The sequence below is a fragment of the Delphinapterus leucas genome, chromosome 19 (assembly GCF_059928025.1).
Source record: "Delphinapterus leucas isolate spDelLeu-1000000601 "Yukka" chromosome 19, BTC_Dleu_Yukka2, whole genome shotgun sequence".
In the NCBI taxonomy this organism is placed as follows: domain Eukaryota; kingdom Metazoa; phylum Chordata; class Mammalia; order Artiodactyla; family Monodontidae; genus Delphinapterus; species Delphinapterus leucas.
The window spans coordinates 48,662,340-48,681,165 of NC_143147.1; the positions used below are offsets into that span (position 1 = coordinate 48,662,340).

General features: G+C 56.7%; 1 protein-coding gene across 1 annotated transcript in view; it reads right to left on the minus strand.

The window, feature by feature from the left end:
* Window positions 1–2,496: 2,496 nt before the first annotated feature.
* Window positions 2,497–18,826, minus strand: part of SRCIN1 (SRC kinase signaling inhibitor 1) — a 67,040-nt gene continuing 50,710 nt past the window's right edge. Inside the window, exons 17-22 of the mRNA XM_089901177.1 lie at window positions 17,591–17,745; window positions 17,152–17,304; window positions 16,498–16,620; window positions 13,555–14,139; window positions 12,562–12,708; window positions 2,497–6,282 (exon numbers count right to left, since the gene is read on the minus strand). Of these exons, the coding sequence (XP_089757303.1) occupies window positions 6,148–6,282; window positions 12,562–12,708; window positions 13,555–14,139; window positions 16,498–16,620; window positions 17,152–17,304; window positions 17,591–17,745 (1,298 nt within the window). The 3' untranslated portion in view covers window positions 2,497–6,147. The remainder of the gene's footprint in view (window positions 6,283–12,561; window positions 12,709–13,554; window positions 14,140–16,497; window positions 16,621–17,151; window positions 17,305–17,590; window positions 17,746–18,826) is intronic.

Genomic DNA, 18,826 nt, shown 5'->3' on the forward strand with positions numbered 1-18,826 from the left:
GCATGATGGAGGCCCGAGCTGAAGCAGAGAGTCTGTGGATTTTGAGTGAAATTTCTGGCACTGTGGCCAGGCGTATGGGATGGAGCTTCCTGCCAGGTGTCATTATGAGTGCTGTCAATCATTCAGCATCAGAGAGTGTCAAGGGAGCCTGTGTCAGCTAATGGGCATGGTGGCCTTGTGCCCAGGGCCCCAGCACTGGAGATGGTGCTCAGCTACCCTGTGAGCTCCAGGATCGCTTAAGCCACTCAGAGGTCAAAGAGGAAGAACACACCCAGAGGACTCAGAGATGTGCAGTGAGGGAGAGAAGATGTGGGTTTCCCAGGTTTCTATTTGTAAAGCAGTCCCTTTTCTCCTTTGAATTAGGATCCGGCTCTGAGGCTAACCTGAGGTCAGTCAAATCCTTTGCTCAGTCACTCTCCCCATCAGTAGACTGGAGGCAATAATACCAATAGCCCACACGATGAAGATTAAACAACACTTAATAGGTGTAGTGGTGAGTATTATAAAGCACTAAGAAAGCATGGCTATTGGGAGAGAGAAGTCGTGGGTTTAAGTCTTAGCTCCATCACTTTGTAGCTACAGAGTCTCTGAGATTCAGTTTCCTTCCCTCAGCCCTCAGATTGTTTGCTTTGAGTCCAGGCAGCCGTCATCTGTACCTGCCCCTAAAAAAGAGCTCTGCTCTCACTCCTGCCCTGCCCTCGCCCCACCTCATCACGCCACAGCCACAGGCAACTTCTGAAACAGCATCAAATCACGTCACTTTCTGACTTAAAACCCTCCTATTGGTTCAACGGCTCTGAGAAGAAATCCACCTTCCTCACCACATTCATCCAAGACCCGCTGTGATGGGGCTTTGCCCACACTCCCATGTCATGTCGTGCCCCCTTTCCCCTTCTCAATTTCCTTGGATTTCATTCATTTTCTAGAACCCACAGATGACTTCCCACCTCAGGGCCTTCTGTATGGGACACTCAGCCACCAGCTCCCATACAGCCACCCTGTCCATTCTGAAGATCTCCCCTCAAATGTGACCTCAGGGCCTGGCCGCACTCTCTGAAGTGGTCCCCATTACTCAAGGCCACAGCCGTTGCACGCCTGCTTCCCTGGGGCACGACTCACCGTCTGCCTCAATTTTGCTCAGGTATTTGTGTTTTGGCTGAGTCCCCTCCTAGGCGCTCAGCCATAGTCCCAGTGAGTCAACGAGCAGCGCTGGCAAGGAGGAGACAGTCGGGAGGCATTTGAAGGACGAATGAAGTGCCTGGCATAATTCTTGCCGTGCATTGATGGTCCCATTTATTACTTGATCTTGAACTGTCAGTGACTGAGGTGATTCTAGAAGATGAGGGGGCTTTGGCTACTGGCCCAGCTTTCTGGGAATAGAGTGGGAGAGAGAAGGCAAGATCTGCTGACGTTTCAAAAGGGACAAAAGGGATGAGGTCTGGCTGAGAGTCTGAAGGGCTGCTTGGTAAGTGGGTGACCCACGGAGTGGGGCATTGCCTGCAGACAGCGAGCACATCCTCACCCTCAGCCTCCAGTGAGGCCTGGAAGAGGGTGGCGTAGGCCACTGACGTTACCTCATGGGATGGAAGGGATGGTTTGCGGGAGGCGGGGGTAGAGGAGACCCAATAATACCCCAGGTCTCAGCCCAGCTGGAGAATGCCTGGGAGGGCAGCCTCAAGGACCCTTAGAACATGCTGGGACAGTGGCCCAGCCTTCAGAATTCCAGGCAAACCTGAAAAACCCAAGCAGGACACCTGGCCCACTCGATGGCGGGGCAGGCTAGACTCTGATGTGGTAGCCTTGGAAGGGGCCGGGCAGCTCACTGGCTACAGGGCCAGGGTCCAGGGCTCCCACCCAACCAGAATCGAGGGTAAATCTCCTCTCAGGGGTCTTCTAATTTCATAGGCAACCACGGAGTAACTGGAGCCAGTAGGCCTTTGAGGAGGACAAAGCAGAGATGCAGCATGACTGGGGCTAAATCTTCAGGCGAGTATTTTTCAAACCGTAGGTTCTGACCCATTCAAGGGTCATGAAATCATGATTCATGATTGAACCCAATTCAGTGGGTTGTCACCAAATGTTTAGACTATAACAGAAAATAGCAGAGTACATTGTATGTAGCAGGTGCTGTTTCACTAAATACGTGGGTGTTTGTGTGTGGACACGTCTAAATCATTGAGATGTAAAATGGATTTCTTCTTTTTTTTTGGCTGTGCCACATGGTATGCAGGATATTAGTTCCCCGACCAAGGATCGAACCCACGCCCCCTGCAGTAGAAGTGCGGAGTCTTAACTACTGGACCACCAGGGACTGCTACAACAACACGGGCCCTACAGGGAAGTCCCTAAAATGGATTTCTTACTGTGAGTTACAGTTTTAACAAAGTTTGAAAGCTGATGTTCTTGATAGGATGGGTGGATACCATTAAAGGGTCATCCCACCCAAAGGGCAGGAGGCCAAGACCTGATCCAGAGGACTGCTGGAGGTAAGCAGACCCGACTTGGCTTTGGGGGAAAGCATTGGGTTTGGAGTCAGGCAGAGCTGGACTCCAATCCTGACTCTGCATCCAGCTAGTTGTGTGACTCTGGGCAAGACGTCTAATGCCTCTGGCTTTGTCACTTGCAGGTGTAAGTGACGCCAGTAGCTTCCTCGCTGATGGTGGAGAGCTGGCGCCCCGTGAGTTAGCGGTCCTCTTCTCCAGCATCTGGATGAGGTCGGTTCTCACGGGCTCTTGCAGGCAGCAGCAGCCCCAGGGCCCCTGTTTCGGCCCCTCCCTCTTCGCGCTCTGCCAGCTCAGCTGAGGGGCCGTGGCTGCCAGGGATTCCCCATCCTCCATCCCACCCACCCCAGCACCTTCTAGGATGAAGATGAGAAATAATGAGACAGCAGCCTCCAGGAAGGAGATTCAGGAGAGGAAAAAGAAACAAGTTTTATTTAAGCCCCAAACACTCGGCTAGAAAAACCGAAAAGGAAAGAGAGCAGGAAAGTGGGAGAAGAAAAGGGACATTAAAAAAGAGAGACAGAGAAAACACAGCAACCCTTTTCCATTTAGAAATTGTCAAGTTACACTGACAGAGGTCACAGAATATCCACAGAAGCCATCACTGCTACACCAACACGGGCCCTACAGGGTGGACAGGGCGGGGTGCGGAGCCGGGCTCGCCCTGGGGTGTCCCACCTGGGACCCCTCTCAGAGCCTCGGGCCTGAGGCTCCTGGGGAAACAGCATATTGTGGAAGGGGCAGGAGAGAAACCCCCCATGCGAGTAACACAGCACAGTGGGCAGGGGCTGGGGAGACCAGCTACAGGGGTCCCCCCAGACGTCTTGGTTTTCTCTTGGTCAAGCACACACTGATGGACAGAGCAGCGAGGCGCATGCAGCTGGGGGGGCCTTGACGTGCTGGGGGCTTTGAGAGGGCCCAGGGGCTGGAGGCTTGGGAGGGGAGCCGGAGCGAGTGGTGCAAGGCCAAGGACCATACACACAGGCGCTCCCACACGCGGGGTCTACACGCATGTGCACGTGCATGCGCACCTCCCACGCCCCTCCACGCACACCCTTCTGTCCACACACACACAGGTCACGCATTACATGTGTTCTCACACGCCAAGGTCCTCCACATCAATGTGCAGGTGGGCATATGCCAATGCCCAGGCCACTTACATGCACCGCTGTGTGCACGCCTCCCTGCACACGTGTGGGAGGTCACGCCTGTGCACGCTCATGCTTCCTTCCCTCCGCACACTGGTGAATGGACTTGTGCCAGTGGATACACACACATGCACACACACACACACACACACACACAGAGGCTGCGCACAACTCCTCCTGTAAATGTGCAGGCACCAAAATGAAAGATGCAAATTCCACTGGGCTCCACGTGAGTGGGTGGGGTGGGGCACAGGACTCCCTCCATTTGCTCCCTTGTGGATGGACACGCCCTTCTTCCCCCCCTCCAAGAGACATTCAACTCAGGACAATGACGGTGGGGCAAACGTTCAGGGCACAGGGTTGAGGGTGGGAGGTGCGGCAGGGGAAAAGTAGCAAGCAGAGAGTAATGGAGCGGAGGGAGGAGGGGGCACCACTCCCCCCCTCCCTCCCAAGTCAGGGTGTCTCTGTACAGCCGAATCAAACCAAACCGTTTCACTGGACCACAGAAGCCAGGCCAATGTACCCACCCTCTAGCCCCCTCCCCTGCCAAAACAGCGGCCAGGGAGAGAGTGCCGTGGTTTTCTTTTTTTTTTTTCTTTTTTAAATATTTATATATATTTATATTACGTATATTATATATATATATAATATGTAAATATATTTTTAAAACAATATAAAATGTTAAGACACTTCACTTAAATGTAAAGAGTTCCCTGCAATTAAAAGTAATTGCATCATTTATGAGGTCCTTTTTTTTTTTTCTATTTTCCAGAGTATTTTTTTTTCAGGACAGATTTTTTTTTTAACCTCTTCTTTTGTTATTTTTCAAAAAGGCTTGCTTGCCTTTGTACAAAAATGATCCAAAGCTAGAAAACAAGGATGAGCCAACAAAAACAACAGAAAAAGAAAGAAATGAAGGAACACAACCCAATTCCCCCTCCCGCCCCAACCCTCAACAGCTCCCCCTGGCTCTCCCCAAACGCCAGGCTCCAAGGTCTAGGAGGTTCTGCCCCTGCGATGGCTCCTTCTTTCTGTGCTTACTCGGGGAGACTAATCCCAACGCCCCCCACCCCCTGTGCTTACCCCACTTTGTGCTCCAAATAGGAATCCTGCTCCCTGGGGACCCCACTCCATCTTCCTCCTCCTCCCCCATCCACATACTCTCCCTGCTGGCCCCTCACTGTGCCCTGGGGGGAGCGGGGCTAAGAACCAAAACTGGTCTCTCCAGCTCCTTCTCAGGACCCCACTAAAAGAAAGCCTCACTGCCCACAGCCTCTGCAAAGCTGGCGCCCACAGGTTGGGGGGTGCTGGCTGGCTGGTCAGGCTTCAGGGACCCTCGAGGATCTCACCAGGGGTCCCCAGCCCTACCCTGAAAACCCTCAAATCTCAAAGAGGATGGTTGAAGGTCAAGTTGCCCCACCTGTGGGGTCAGAGCTGTCCTCGCTGCCCCCCACGAAACCCCTCTCTATTCCCCCCACTTCCCTCACAACCAGACCCTCCCCACCCTCAAAATCTAATTTGCTATAGGCCCTTCATTCTTGCCCACCCCACCCCCGTTAAATAAGTTAATGTCACTTAAAGTGCTAAATTAGGAAACTAAAAGTACCAAATACCCCTCCTCGGGGCTGCCCTCTCCCAGGGCAGTGTCCCCAGTGTCAGGCTGTCTCCTCAATCCACCATCCACAGCCAGCAGTCCAAAGGTGCCCCTTCCTCGGATCAGCGCCAGCCAGGCAGCTCCTCACCACAGGACGGTGGTCCCGGGAAGCCAGCTCCTCTCCAAGGACACACAGATTCCACGGGCTCACACCACCCTGAGGGCCCTCCACCTCTGGCCTCCCTCTCCAGCCCGTCTGTCTCGACTCCAGGCCCACCCAGGCATGAGTGGACGGGAGCAGAGAAGCAGCGGCGTCGAGTCACATCCCGAGGTTGGACAGGTGAGGCGCCTCCAGGGCCAAAGTCTCCCGATGTCCCATTCTCCAGCCTGATTTTGGGATTGGTCCAATGTCCAGGTTTTCCTCCAGGAAGGCTTCCGAGGAAGGGGAGAGGGGGTGTCTGGCTGCTCCAAGTCTCCACGCGTAGAGTTTCTTTGGAGTGCTCTTGGGAGGAGTGTGTGGGAGACGAGGAGGTGGGGCAGGGGGGTAGGAACTTCAGGATGGACTTGGGAGGGAAAGTGGGGAAAGAGAAAAGGAGACATGATGACAGGAAGTGTGCCATTCTGGAACAGGAAATCAAGGGAAGGTGTCACGTTTTGGTTTTTAGTTTTACTGGTTTGCTTTTTCTTTCTTTCTTTTTTTTTTTTTTTAAAAAAAGATAATTAAAAGTGAATCATTAAAAAAACCAAAAACACCAACAGGGGATGGGCAGAGAGAGCTGAGGACAGGCCACCTTCAGGGGATCTGGAGAATGGTGTCAGGGTGGGGTGGAGATGAAGGGAAGCCGAGGAGAGAAATGGCAGGGATAAGGGAGGGGGCAGGCGGGGGTGGGGGGTAAGGGAGTTTCTAGAAGGAGATGGAAGAATTCCTCGCCCCAAAGGAAGTCAATACGGGGATGGAGGTTCTGGAAGCCGAGGGCTTTTCTGAGACTGGGCTTGAGGTCTCATTCGACCCGCTCATCTCTTTAGACGGTTTAGTGGCCTGGAACAAAAACAGAGGTCAGGGGTCAGAGAGAGGAAGGGGAAGCTTCGTGCCGGCCCCCAGTTACAGTTTTTTTGTGTTTTTTTTTGCGGTACGCGGGCCTCTCACTGCTGTGGCCTCTCCCGTTGTGGAGCACAGGCTCCGGGCGCGTAGGCCCAGCGGCCATGGCTCACGGGCCCAGCCGCTCCGCGGCATGTGGGATCTTCCCGGACCGGGGCACGAACCTGTGTCCCCTGCATCGGCAGGCGGACTCTCAACGACTGCGCCACCAGGAAAGCCCCAGTTACGGTTTTAAAAAGTGAAGAATCTCCACAAATCCAAGAGAAAATTAACTGCAAACAGTAGAAATCAGAGGAGGATCTGGAGAGAGTAGTTCCCTGAGACAGGGGAGGAGGTGGGGGGCACAGCAGGGGCAGAAAGGGGGCACAGGGTTGGAACAGAGGGCCTGGGGTGGGAGGGTAGGCCCACGGTTACTGATAGGGAAGAGAGAAGGTGGGAGAGAGAGACCAGAGAAGCACAAGGGAGGGCAGGCCAGGGCCAGGACAGGCACCAGGAGCAGAGCAGGTGGGGAGCAGGGAGAGGGCAGGAGAAGGGAGGAGGAGGGGAAACATTAGCTGCCAAAGGGGAGGCGGGAAGGGCGCAGCCCAGGCTGGGAGGAGGGCCCGACCAGCCAGCAGCCCAGCCAGGGCCCCTTCCAGCCTCAGCAGGTCTTACAGGGGCAACTGAGGAATGAGCTTGTCCTCCTGGGGGGCGCTTCTTTAAAGACCCTCCCCCCGCCGCCTCCTGCCCCGCAAGTGTTCCTCCAGCTCTGAGTTGTGCCTTGTGGGTAACGGGAGGTCACCCCTGACAGAAACGGCCGTGCCCCCTCCTCACCTCCAGCAGACCCCTTGCATTTACTGGTCCTGGAGGTGATGGCCTGTCACAAATGCAGACTCCAGGGCCCTGCCCCAGGGTCCATCTCTAGCATGAGCTCAGGAATCTGCATTTTAGCCAGGCGCCCCACGCGACCCTGCTGCACAGAACTCTGACATCACTCGGTTAGGGCAACATGGACCAGGTTTTCTCTCTGTAGTTGTATCCACTGTCCCTCCTGGCCTTACTTAGCTACCGACCCATCCTGATGAAAAAAGACAAGGCATGAGGACTAGAGGCAGAGTGCTGTGGCGCACTGACAGAGACCTCCTGCAGGCCAGGTCTGGGCACGGTCACGCCCTTTCTCCCCGACCTACATTATCACCCAGCTGCTGGGCAGCCTCTATCAGATGCTTCGCAGGGGAAACCCAGACGGTGCCTCCCGCAGCCTGGAAGGGAACCAAGGAGACCGTATGTACCTGACTGGCCGACAGTGAACCCGCCCTTGAGGTTGCTGGTCACACTTCTTCTTCCACACGTGCACAGCAATCCCTCCCCCTGTTGTTCTTAATTATGTCCAGAGAAACAGAGCTTTGTCACCTTTGTGACAGGCAGAAACCTCATAGATGGTCAGCTTTAGCCGGGGAAGACTGGAACTGTTAGCCACACCCAAAGGGCTGAACCCCACACCCCTCCTCTTCCTGTGGGCCAGAGTCTAGCCCCTTCTCTGCGCCCCGAGCCTACTGACCTATCCCTCCAGGCTACGAGGCATAGATTTCCACACAAGCGTAGGTCATCTTGATGCTGCCGACCCTGTTGGCGCCTCCTCCAGGGCCACTCCCAGGGCCACCTCCTCCTGCCCACATGCCCTTCTTCCTAGCTGTTTGCCTGAATCAGGCACTGGGCTGGCAGAAGAGGTGGGGCTTCCCCCAGCCCAAGGGGAATGCGTCCTGATAAAACCTATGGCAATTCAAGCCGTTCCCTTCTCCTAGCCAGTGACTGATCTAGAGACAGGCAATGAGGAGAGAGGGGAGGTCAGCTGGGGGCCTCTGGGGAAGGTTCTCCTGCTCCTACAATGATCTGTGTGCCTAGGAGCCCTGGAATGAAGGCAGATGTGTTCGGGTGGGGTGGGATGATGGGCCACCTGAACAGAAATATGGAAGGAGCCCAGGTCTTGATGTCCTTGAGCTGCTGAATTCCCCAACCCTGGAACCTCCTTGCTTCTTGTTTCGTTAGCTAATACCTTTCCTTGTCATTTAAGCCATTTTGGAGTTTCTGTTATGTGCAGCTAAAACCACTTAGACTGCTACATGTGAGGCCCACCATTGTTCCCCTAATGTTCTTGTCAACAGTGTTCCCGTCACGAGTGCCATCTCCCCAAGGGTTGGCGGCACCCACGAAGTTATGCTTCCTAGCAAAGCAGTAGAATCCAGCGTTAGGACAAGCAGAATTTGTAACTGGCAGACCTGGGTTTAAGTCCCAGCTCTGCCACTTCCTAACCATGTGACCTTAGGCAGGTATCTCTCTGGGTCTTTATGTTGTTACTCGCAAAGCAGGGATAACAGCACCTACAGCACCAGAATCACATGAGACGATGCACACAGAGCACGAGGCCCAGTGCCTGCACTCAGGATGCAGGCAATAAATGGTAGCTATTATTATTATTATTATTATTATTATTATATCATTAGTATATTAACATTTCAAGTCTGCATTGTCTAGTTCCATCGGGATTGGGCCTGATCAGTGGCAAATTCATTCATTCATTCATTCATCCATTCATTCACCTAACCAACAAATATTTATTGAGTGCCTATGTGTGCCAAGTACTGTTCTAGGTGCTGTAGGGATGCAGCAGTGACAAAGGGATTAATGCACAGATTTTTAAAGATATAAAGTTGTTACGAGGATTAAATAAGATGCTTAAAATTGGTACAGAAGAGGGGTGCTATTTTCTATTTGCCTCTCCATCCCCAGATCTGATTTCTGCCCTGCTCTGCACCCTGGTTGGCTGACCCCGCCATGCCTTGGCTGGCTGGCTTGGCTGGGTTTGCCCATTGGGGATTATGACAGGGCGGAAAGAGAGAGGGGGTAAAGTTTCTTCCTTACTCCCTCCCCACTTGGTGCCATGTCGCTGGCATGCTGTGCCTTCCATAACTATAGCACCTACTGTCCAGCTCTCACAGGACTCCCTAAACCCTAGGTCCCCAGACCCCTCTCCCCCGGGAGGTCCAGCTTCCTGCTCTCACTGGTCCCTGGGTGCCTCAGCATCTCTTGCTGGTCCCTTCATTACAGTCTCTTTACTGGAACCAATGGAGGAGATACACTAGGTGTCCAACAGTTGCTTAGCCCTAGTAGAAGAGGGGGTGTCCACAGTTTCATGCCCGCACCAAGCCCTTGATCCTTGTCCCCTGGGAATCTGGCTCTCATCCCACCCCTGAATCTTGAGCACATCCAAGAGCTTTTCCTCAATCGTTTCCTCTGATTTCTCTGTGGTATCAGGCACAGTTGCACCCCCTCTCGGAACTTTCTCCACTCCTCCACCCCGATTTCTCTGTCTGGTCCTGGCACTTCTATTCCCCTCCCCCTCATCATTGTCAAGGCAGCTTCGAGCTCCTAGTGTCAGAACCACGAGATGAAGGAGAGGCCTCTGTCCAGCCCTTGGCCCTGACAAAGGTACAGTGCAGCCAAGCATGGTGGTGACTCCTTCCCTTTGGAGAGCGCTCTGTGGCTTTCGAAGTTCTTTCCCACACACGGTATTATATTACATGAACTCAGAAGCCGGCCTCTGGGTTCTTGTCCTCGTTGTACAGATGAGGAAAGAGCCTGCAGAAGGCAGAGGACTTTGACCAGGGTCACAGACTGAGCTGGGATGGAACGGTGCCCTGGCCTCAGGATGGAGGGCCAGGTGATATGGGTGACTGGAGCAAATGGACGGGCTGGGGTGGGGGGGCGGGCAGGGAGAACTGGGCTGAGGGAGCCGAGGTTGGTCATGAAGAGCCAGGGCGGCCAGCGAGGGAGTTTTGATTTTCTTACCCAGCCGGGGCTGGAGGGCACAGGTGGTATGCTAGGGGAGTGATAAAATCAAATCCTCATTTTACAAACAACGCTCCGCACCCTGCAGGTCTGGGAAGATAGGTTAGGGGTCACAGAAGTTGCAGGGAAACCTTAGAAGGGCGCGCACTGGGGTACCGAGGTACGGATAATTTTTTCCCCTGCTGCTTTATAACATTTCTTTACTTTAAAACATTTCCGCAAAGAACGTGTAATACTTCATTAGAGAGAAGATGCTTTTTTAAAGAAAGGTTTCTAGAAAAGTGAAAGTGAGATACAGCCACACCAGTCATGTGGGAAGAGAGAAGCACCATGTAGCTGGGGAAGGTGAGGGAGGCGGGGAGCTCAGGGGACCCCTCAGCGTAGGTGGATGCCCGGGGCTGGTGACTTTCCCAAGTGGCGAGCGGCGAGCAACAGGGCCAGGCTTGAGCTCAGAACAGAGACCTGGGCAGGGACAGATGTCACCTGGTGCCCAAGGAGAGGAGCACGTGGTGTGAGCAGCAAAGAGGCTGTGGAAGAAGATGGACGCAGGGGAGTGAAGAGGTGGGCAGAGGGGAGGTGCCCAGGAGGGTCAGTGAGGGCTGACAAGGGAGGAGAGGATGCCAAGGAGCGGAGGGTCCCACGGCCCCCCAGTGCGCGTAGGGGGGGCAGCGTATGTGCCCAACGCTGCAGAGAGGTGCGTAGAGCACGGTGCAAAGAGGCCATTTGGAGGCCACTGGAGACCTAGCCAAGCCCAGGGGTGAGGCTGGAAGGGAGCAGGAGGAGGGGGTGGGGTTGAGGGATGAATGGAGGAGAGGGTGTGGAGGCGATGGAGGTGACTGGAGGGGCAGGAGAGAGGGCAATAGGCGGAGGAGCTGGGTGCCGGGGGAGTTGGGAGTCAGGGTGAGAGGTGGGGAGCATAAGTCTAGAGGAGGGAGGCGCCCGCGGGTGGGGGCCTGGGTGTCAGTCTGGATTTGAACCCTGCTCCAGCACTTGCCGGCCCTGTGACCTTGGGTAAAGCCTCAGTTTCCCCATCTGTCAAATGGGGATAATAAGGCCCATCCTCAGAGCAGTGAGTGTGCAACGAATTAATGTGTGTGTCCGGCACAAGTGAACACCCCTGGAATGTCGGCAGCCGTTCTACACACCGAAGAGAGACCAGCCTGGACAGGATGAGGGGAACTCATCCTTGGTAGTGGCAGGAAAAAGAGCTGGGGGTGGGATTGGCAGGATGTGTCTGGGGACCCATGAGGAAGACGGCTGGCCAGCAGGGAGCTAGTGAGGGGCGTCTCCACTGGACTCCCCAGAGGACCAGCAGGCAGACCTGTGTGCCCAGGGCTGGGCAGAGCCGTGTGGTGGGAAGGGCTTTGGGATCCCTGGGTCCCAGTCCTGGCTTTGATGCCACGTTGCTGTGGGCCCGTGGGGAGTCCCTTTCCTTCTCTGAGCTGTCCCCTCATCTGTAAAGGAGGTGGCTAGACTTGCCCATCTCTCACCTCCTGCCTCTGAGCCTAGAACCTTCTTCAGGTCACAGCATCTGGACATTTCATGACCCCCACTCCCAGCCAACACTCAGAATGGACCTGGCATACAGGAACTGCTCGGAAATATTTACTGAACCAAACGAGTGCACTAAAGGTCTCTCTGAACATCTAGGCCTGAGGACCATTTGCATCTTCCGACCGGGCCACAGGTGAGCCACAGGGCAGAAACATCCATGGGTGAGGCTGTCAACTCTATATACTGTCCCAGGCCCACTAATTAAATCTGAAAGAGGGTGCAGCGCCTCCACCACTATTACGGCACCCAACGGGGGGCCGAAGTACTTCTCCCCTTCCTCCCCCTCCCCATTAACCACACTGCAACCCAAACACGAGACTGAAAAACAGATGCAAAACTGGTTTCTCCCTTAGTTGGGAGGTGGCCTAAGAGCTAAGAGGGAGGCTGAGATGAGAGTGGGGACCCCAAAGAGCAGGTGGGACTTGAGAGCAGAGGGAAGGAAGCAGAGGAGGGGAGCGGAGTGGCAGGAAGACAGGCATAAAGGCCCCTTCCACACCCCGGGGCCACCAGCCTTAGCAGGGTCTTGTCCAGGAGCGGCTGAGGAGACAGCCCTCTCTGGTCCTGTGTGAGGGGCCTTCTGAGAGAGGAGCCATCTGGCTGAGAACCAGATCCTGAGCCCTGGGACTGGAGAGAGGAAGGAGAAGATGGCTTAAGGGACCGGTGGGGCAGTCCTGGCGGGGAGGACCTCTCTGGGCAGCCGGCAGGAAGGTGGTCACAGGAATACTGGCAGGAGATGGCCAGTACACAGCAAGAGCACACAGCACTGCCAGTGGGGAGGGGGAGGGGGAGGGCGTCTGAATGGGGGCCAGGCCCCGCCCCCGTGGTGCCCAGGCTTACCTGCTGCTGGGCCTGGATCCTCATGTACTCGGCCCTCTGCTTGCCATGCTTGCCTTTGTCGGGGCTGCCTGCCTGGCCCTGGGCCGCCTTCAGCCGAGAGGTCCCCAGAGTCACCACCTTCATGGGTGGCACACTGCCACCGCCACTCTGCAGGAAGAGGAACAGGGTCAGGATTGGAGGTGAGGTCACACAGGCACCCCAGGCACAGTGGGCCCTCTGAGACCTGGAGAGCTCTCCCTGGCTCCACATCCCCCCACCCCAGGAATCAGGCCCACTCTCAGACCAGGTTTAAGGCCTCCCTGCAGGAGAGGGGACGGGGCCCCCGGCCAGGTTCCCAACAGCTCCTGGGTGAGAACCCTGGTGGCTTCCTTGAGTAGTCTGGGGGCAGCTGGTGCCCTTCTGGGGGAGCCATTTTTAAGGTGAAGGTCCCTGGCACCACCACCACCACTCCTGGCCCGAGAGAACGTGCCTGAGATCTGGGGGGAGGGGTCTTTATAATGGCAGACAAAGTAGGACTGGCAGCCCCAGGCCCACATCTTCCTCTGAATGGGAGGATGGGGGCGAAGTCTCCCTAGAGATGGACAAGTCCAGCCCCCTTGAACCACCCCAGGGACCAGGCCTGCCCAGAAGGGCGGCGCAGGCAGAGAAACAGCAGAGACAGAGAGAGTCAGACAGGAGAGGAGGAGGGGAGTGTGGGGATGCAGAAGGGGGAAAGAACTTTATTTGTCGGTTTACAGATACAGAGCAGAGGGAGAGGCCCTGGTCCCCACCACGGCTGGTTGGGCTGATCCCTGGGCAGGCCAGCTTCCCAGCCTGCCAGGGGCTCTGCCTGCAAACCCAGTCTGGCACCGGGCTCCCAGGAGGGGGGCGGGGCTGAGAGAAGGCCAGTGGGAGGAGGGGGCTGGCGTGGTGCTCCTGCAGCCTCCCACTCCCTCCAGCTCTGAAGACTGGAGCAGGAAGGTAAGAGGAGAGGATGGGGCAGGAGGCAGCCACCTGGGGACCAGGGGGCGGGGGTGGGGGGCTGCCAGGGGATCCCGCGGCAGGGGCCGTGCCCATCTGGCTCAGGGTGGCTTCCAGCTCCCGGAGCGTCTCCTCCAGGCTGTCCATCCGCTGGGTGGTGGCACCGCGCCCCGTGCAGCCCAGGCCAGCAGCACGCTGACCCCTGCAGTCCCCGCTGCAGGGTTGGGCGTCGTGTCCAGAGTCCTTGAGGGTCTCCTCTGGGTAGGTCTCGGCAGTGGAGGGCTCCTGGGTCCTGTCTGGGGCAGGTCCCCGAGAACAGGGGACCCCAGCTCCTCCCTTTTCTGGGCTGTAGCTCCCTGTCCCCAGTCTCTTCAGAGCCGCCCCTTCCTTCTCCAGCATCGAGCTGTTCCCGGGCTGGGAAACCTCAGCCATTAGCCCTGGCGGGGCCTGTGGATTATCCCAGCCCCTCCCGCTGCCAGCCAGGGACCGGGGTCGTGGGGTAGGGGTTGTCCTGAGGCCGGGTTCCTCAAGCCTGGCCTCTGGTGGAGAAGGAGGTTTGGGGGCACACTCTGTCAAGATGATCCGGGGGACGCAGAAGGGCCTGCGGCCTGCGGCAGCCTGCGAAGAGAGGAAAGATGAGCGAGAGTGTGGTCCCTGCAACCAAAGCACCCTGAGCTGGGATGGGGGGTCGCATGTGGGTGAGCCCAGCCCCTTCCTTTCACAGATAGGGAAACCGAGGCAGGGGAGGGTCCTGACTGAGTTTACCAAGCAAGTTAGAGGCAAAGTTGGGACTAGAACTCAGGCCTTTTTCCACCACACCCTACGGTCTCCCACTTTCTGGCAAAGATGCCAGTTTACCTAGAAGCACAGACACACGTTTACATCTCATCACCCATGTTAAACTCTGAGAGCAGCTCTCATGGTCACTGCCAGGAGTTTACCCATCTGTGCGATGGAGTAACAGTAACGTGAGGCTGGTGGAGGATGAAGTGAGCACAAGTGTGCACGTGCTTGGAACACTGCCTGGCACGGTGTAAGCGCTCGATAGGTATCAGCTATGTGTTGACTCGAACTGAATGTCTGAGACCCGCAGCCCCGTGTGGGTGGAGACCAGGTGTTGGCCTCTGGCCTCGGAGGGTGGGTCTGCCATCCTCATCTCAGGCCAGAGATTCCTGGTCCCTACCCCTTACTTCCGGAGCTTTCTCTGAGGGCTTCACAGTCACAACGGGAGGGGCTCAGCTAAGTCCCTCTGCTGCACAGGCTTGGGCAAAGCTAGAGCATCTGCCTCTGTGTGAGCGTCCCGGGCTCTGGCTTTGGTGGGGGCACAGAGAGAGGCTCCCAGTCGCCCCTACCCCACTTGAGTGAATTCTGGTCTAATTCCGAGCAGAGTCTTATACCAGGAACTGCCGTAAACACCTTCATCTTTAATCCTCTCTGTTGCCCGTGAAATGGCTACGACTCTCATCACTTTACAGATGAGGAAACTGAGGTGGGGGGTGTCATGTAATTTACCCAAGGTCACTTACCCACAGCTAGCTAGTGGCAGAGCCAGGATTTGAACCCAGGCAGTCTGACTCCAAGTCCAGTGCTCTTTCCACTAAAAGGAGCCATGGGGAGATGCGTGGGGGGCAGCAGGGACCCCCAGACCCCCCGCCCCAGGCAACCCACCCAGCCCTGCCACCTGCTTACCTGGATGTGGGAGGTGCAGACTGGGAAGGCAGAGAGGGCGACCCATGCCCGCCCGGCTCCACTGCCCGATGGCGCCTCAGGATACAGAGGGGCAGCCAGCCCAAAGGGCCAGTGGAGGGGCTCTGCCCACTGGACCCCACCAGGACTGGCTTCCAGGGCCAGAAAGGTGCAGTGGCTGGGTGCAGCGGGCCAAGGTGCCGAGGGCACAGCCAGCCTGGGGCAGCCCTGCCATACCGTTCACCCCCAGACGGCTCCTTGGACTGCTCTGTGCCCATCCTCTGCCCAGCAGACAGCACTGTCTACCTGTTTGGTGCCTGTCTGCTCCCCCCGCCAGGGAGCCAAAGCACCACCAGGTCTCAAGCCAGGCTAAAAATCAGGTGGCGGCCAGCACAGAACCCACTGTGGGCCAAGAGAACCAGATGAGGAAGGTGAACACGTGAGTGCACGGGAGGCTCCCCTCTGCAGAGCAGACGCCCTCCTGCTACAACCTAACTGGGTAGAGGGAGAGATTCCCAGACCACCGCCCCGCAATTCCCCCTCCCCAACCAAGCACAGCCCCCTGGGGTGCAGACAGCAGGTCACCCTCAAATTCCCAAGAAAAAATAAAGAGGAAATAAGTGCAGCAGGACAGCAGCAAGGACTGAAGTTGAAATGCCCAACACCGAAAGACAGAACCAGCAGCCAAGGAAGGGCATGGGTTTCTTCCATCCCAAGCTCTCTGCCCAGATGGGGCCATGGGGCGGAGAGAGGCTGTAAATGAGCCTTCCTCCTGGGCATCCTGGTGCCCAGCGCAAGGCATAGATTCTAGTGGGAGAAAGAGCCCCCACCTGGCACAGGCAGCAGAATAGGGGAGATGGGGGCAGGGACCAGGCGAGGGCTCAGGACAGTGTCAGACTTTGAGTTGGGCCTAAAGTCATGTAACAAGCACGATCCAAACTCCAATCTTGGACCAAAGACAAAACGTGGGCTTCGGGCCAGACCTAAACTCTGGCTGCAGATACGAACAAAACACCCACCACAGGCCAGACCCGGAATCAGGCCTGTAAGGAAAGGCAGACCCAAGGGGGCCACCAGGTACCAGGCTGCTGGAGTCTGGAGAGGGAAGGAAGGGTGATGCACCCGTCCTTGGGGCGGGGGAGGGGGTGAGGCCGTGGCAGTGGTGGGACTCAGGGATGTGACTGGCAGGTTCTAGCGGGTGTTCTAGCGGGTTAGTGTGAGAAGTGAGGAGAGGAAGCGTGGAGGCACAGGCAGAGAGAGCGCCGTGAGAGGTGGGGGGCAGCCCGTTACCTTCCACGTGGGGCCCGGGGCTGAGCCCCCAGGAGGCCCCGGGTCCTGGGGGAACAGCAAGGTGGGGATCGGCTGGCGGCAGGGCGTGGGGGGGAGGGGAGACACTGAGCTTCTCTCAAACACCTGGGGAGCAGAAGGTGGGGGCAGGTTTGGAGGAGGGGGTACAGGGAGGATGGGGGTGCTGGGCTCTGACCCAGGCACTCATGGGGAGGGGGTGGCCTGGGCTGGCCCTCCTTGGCCCCTCACCAGGTCTTCAGCCTCTCGGGGAGGGGTGCTGAGAGCACTCGAGTCTGGGTGACTTACAGCACTGGGAGGGGGTCAAGGTGTATGGGCGAGTCTGTTAGAGCTTCTGTTCTCAGAACACTAGGGGATGGGGGTCTCAGAGCACAGGAGGTGTCAGGGCAGTTGCGGGGTGTCTCAGACACTACAGTAAAAAACTCAAACATGCGGGGAGGGACTTTAGACCCCCTCCCCCATTTTACAGTGGAGAAGAAACTGAGGCAAGAAGGAGAGGATCCTGAAGCAGCCTCAGTGGGGACCCAAGAATCCAGTCCCCTGTCCTAGTCCGGGCACCTCACCCTGGGGTCAGTTTGACAGGCAAAGCGGGGGGGCCTGGCTGATGACTCAGGGGGGCCAGGTGCGCCCCTGACCCACCTCCAGCTCTGCGATGATGCGGTCCTCATCGTCCTCATCCTTGATGGCAGAGGCCATGATGGGGGGTGTGGAGGACGGACGGGCCACCTCGGACACGGCTCGGCGCAGCTTCACTTGGGGCTTCTGCACCTCCAGCTCCTCAGACTCGGCCTTCTGCAAGGGCCCGGTCCCCATGAAGACCAGGCTCTGGGCACCTCCAGCTCGTCTCCTAGGCCCTAGCACTTCCAGACCATCTCCCACCTGCCCCAGCTCCTCAAGTGCCAGGATGGTCCCTTGCCATGGAGGAAGCCCAAGCCAGAAGCAGAGTCACCACTGGCCAGCCTCCTTTCTTTCCTTCCACTTCCTCTGAGAGAGGGGACCACCCCAGAGAGTCTCCAGAGGTCATCTCAGGCATCCCCCCAACTCGACCCCCTGACCCCTACCCAAGCGGTGGTGGTACCTTGATGAAGGCCGAGTCCTTCTTGCTGGTGACCACGACCTCTCCAGTGCGCGTGGTGGTCAGGCCATGGGAGGAGGGGAAGCTCCGGCGGGGAGGGGGCGGCGGGGGCGACTTGGAGGGCTTCTCCGTGCGGTATCGGGGCACTGTCAGCTCATCTGCGGGAGGCCAAGGGACTGGGGGTCAGGGGACTCGTAACCCTGGAGTCTGTGCGCCACATCTGACTCCAGGGTTAGGATAAACCTGGCTTCCTCCTCCAGCGAGGAAGGGAGAGGAACGCGCAGGGGAAAGGACACAGGCCCCCTCCTCCTTCTCTCCTACCTCCCCGTGCAATCCAACCCCAAGCCCTTCTGCTCCTCCCCTTACAGCACTCTCATCCTTTGCTACTCAAAGTGTGGCCCGTGGAACAACAGCATTGGCAGCACCTGGGAGCTTCTTAGAAATGCAGAAGCACAGGCCCCACCCAGAGCTGCTGAATCAGAATCCACGTTCTAGCAGATCCCCGGGTGATTTCACGTGCATGTTCAAGTTTGAGAATCACTGCTCTAATCCATCCCTTTCCTGCCCACCCCTCAGCCCTGCCCTGCACAGATCTTCATCCTTTCTCCGTCAAGAGAGAGTACTATTCTGAGAGTCTGACCCCACCCACCAGGCTCTCCTTTCCCCCAATTCTTCCCGGGGTGGGGGCTGCTTCCTGCAACCTGCAGAAAAGTCCCTCAAGCCTGACATTCCTCTGCCTTTGATCCCCCGGCGATTCCCCATGACCCCAAACCACGTTCAAGTTTCTTGGCCCAGCACCCTCTGAGCCTGCCAACCTTTCAGCTTCAGCTCTGCTTACTAATCCCTGGTCTGGACCCAGCTGGGCAACACCAAACACAGACCTCCAGGCATTTGTACGTGCTGTTTCTCCCTGGAATGCCCTCTCTCACTGGCCAGGGGAATGCAAGGCTCCAATGGAAAGTCCCCTTCCATGGGAAGCCCTTCCTGCCCTTCCAGGGCCTCCTCTAGGACAGCATTTAGCACCTGAATCCTATTTCCGGTTTACACACAAGGTATGGCCTGGGACAGATTACTTAACCACACTGAGCCTTAGTGTCCTCATATGTAAAATGGAAATAATTACTGTATCTGCCTCCTGGGATTGTTGCAAAATTATAAGGATTGATACGTAGAAAAGCATTTGGAGCAGTTCTTGCCGCATAGTAAGTGCTTGATAAACACAGATGTTAGTATTATTCT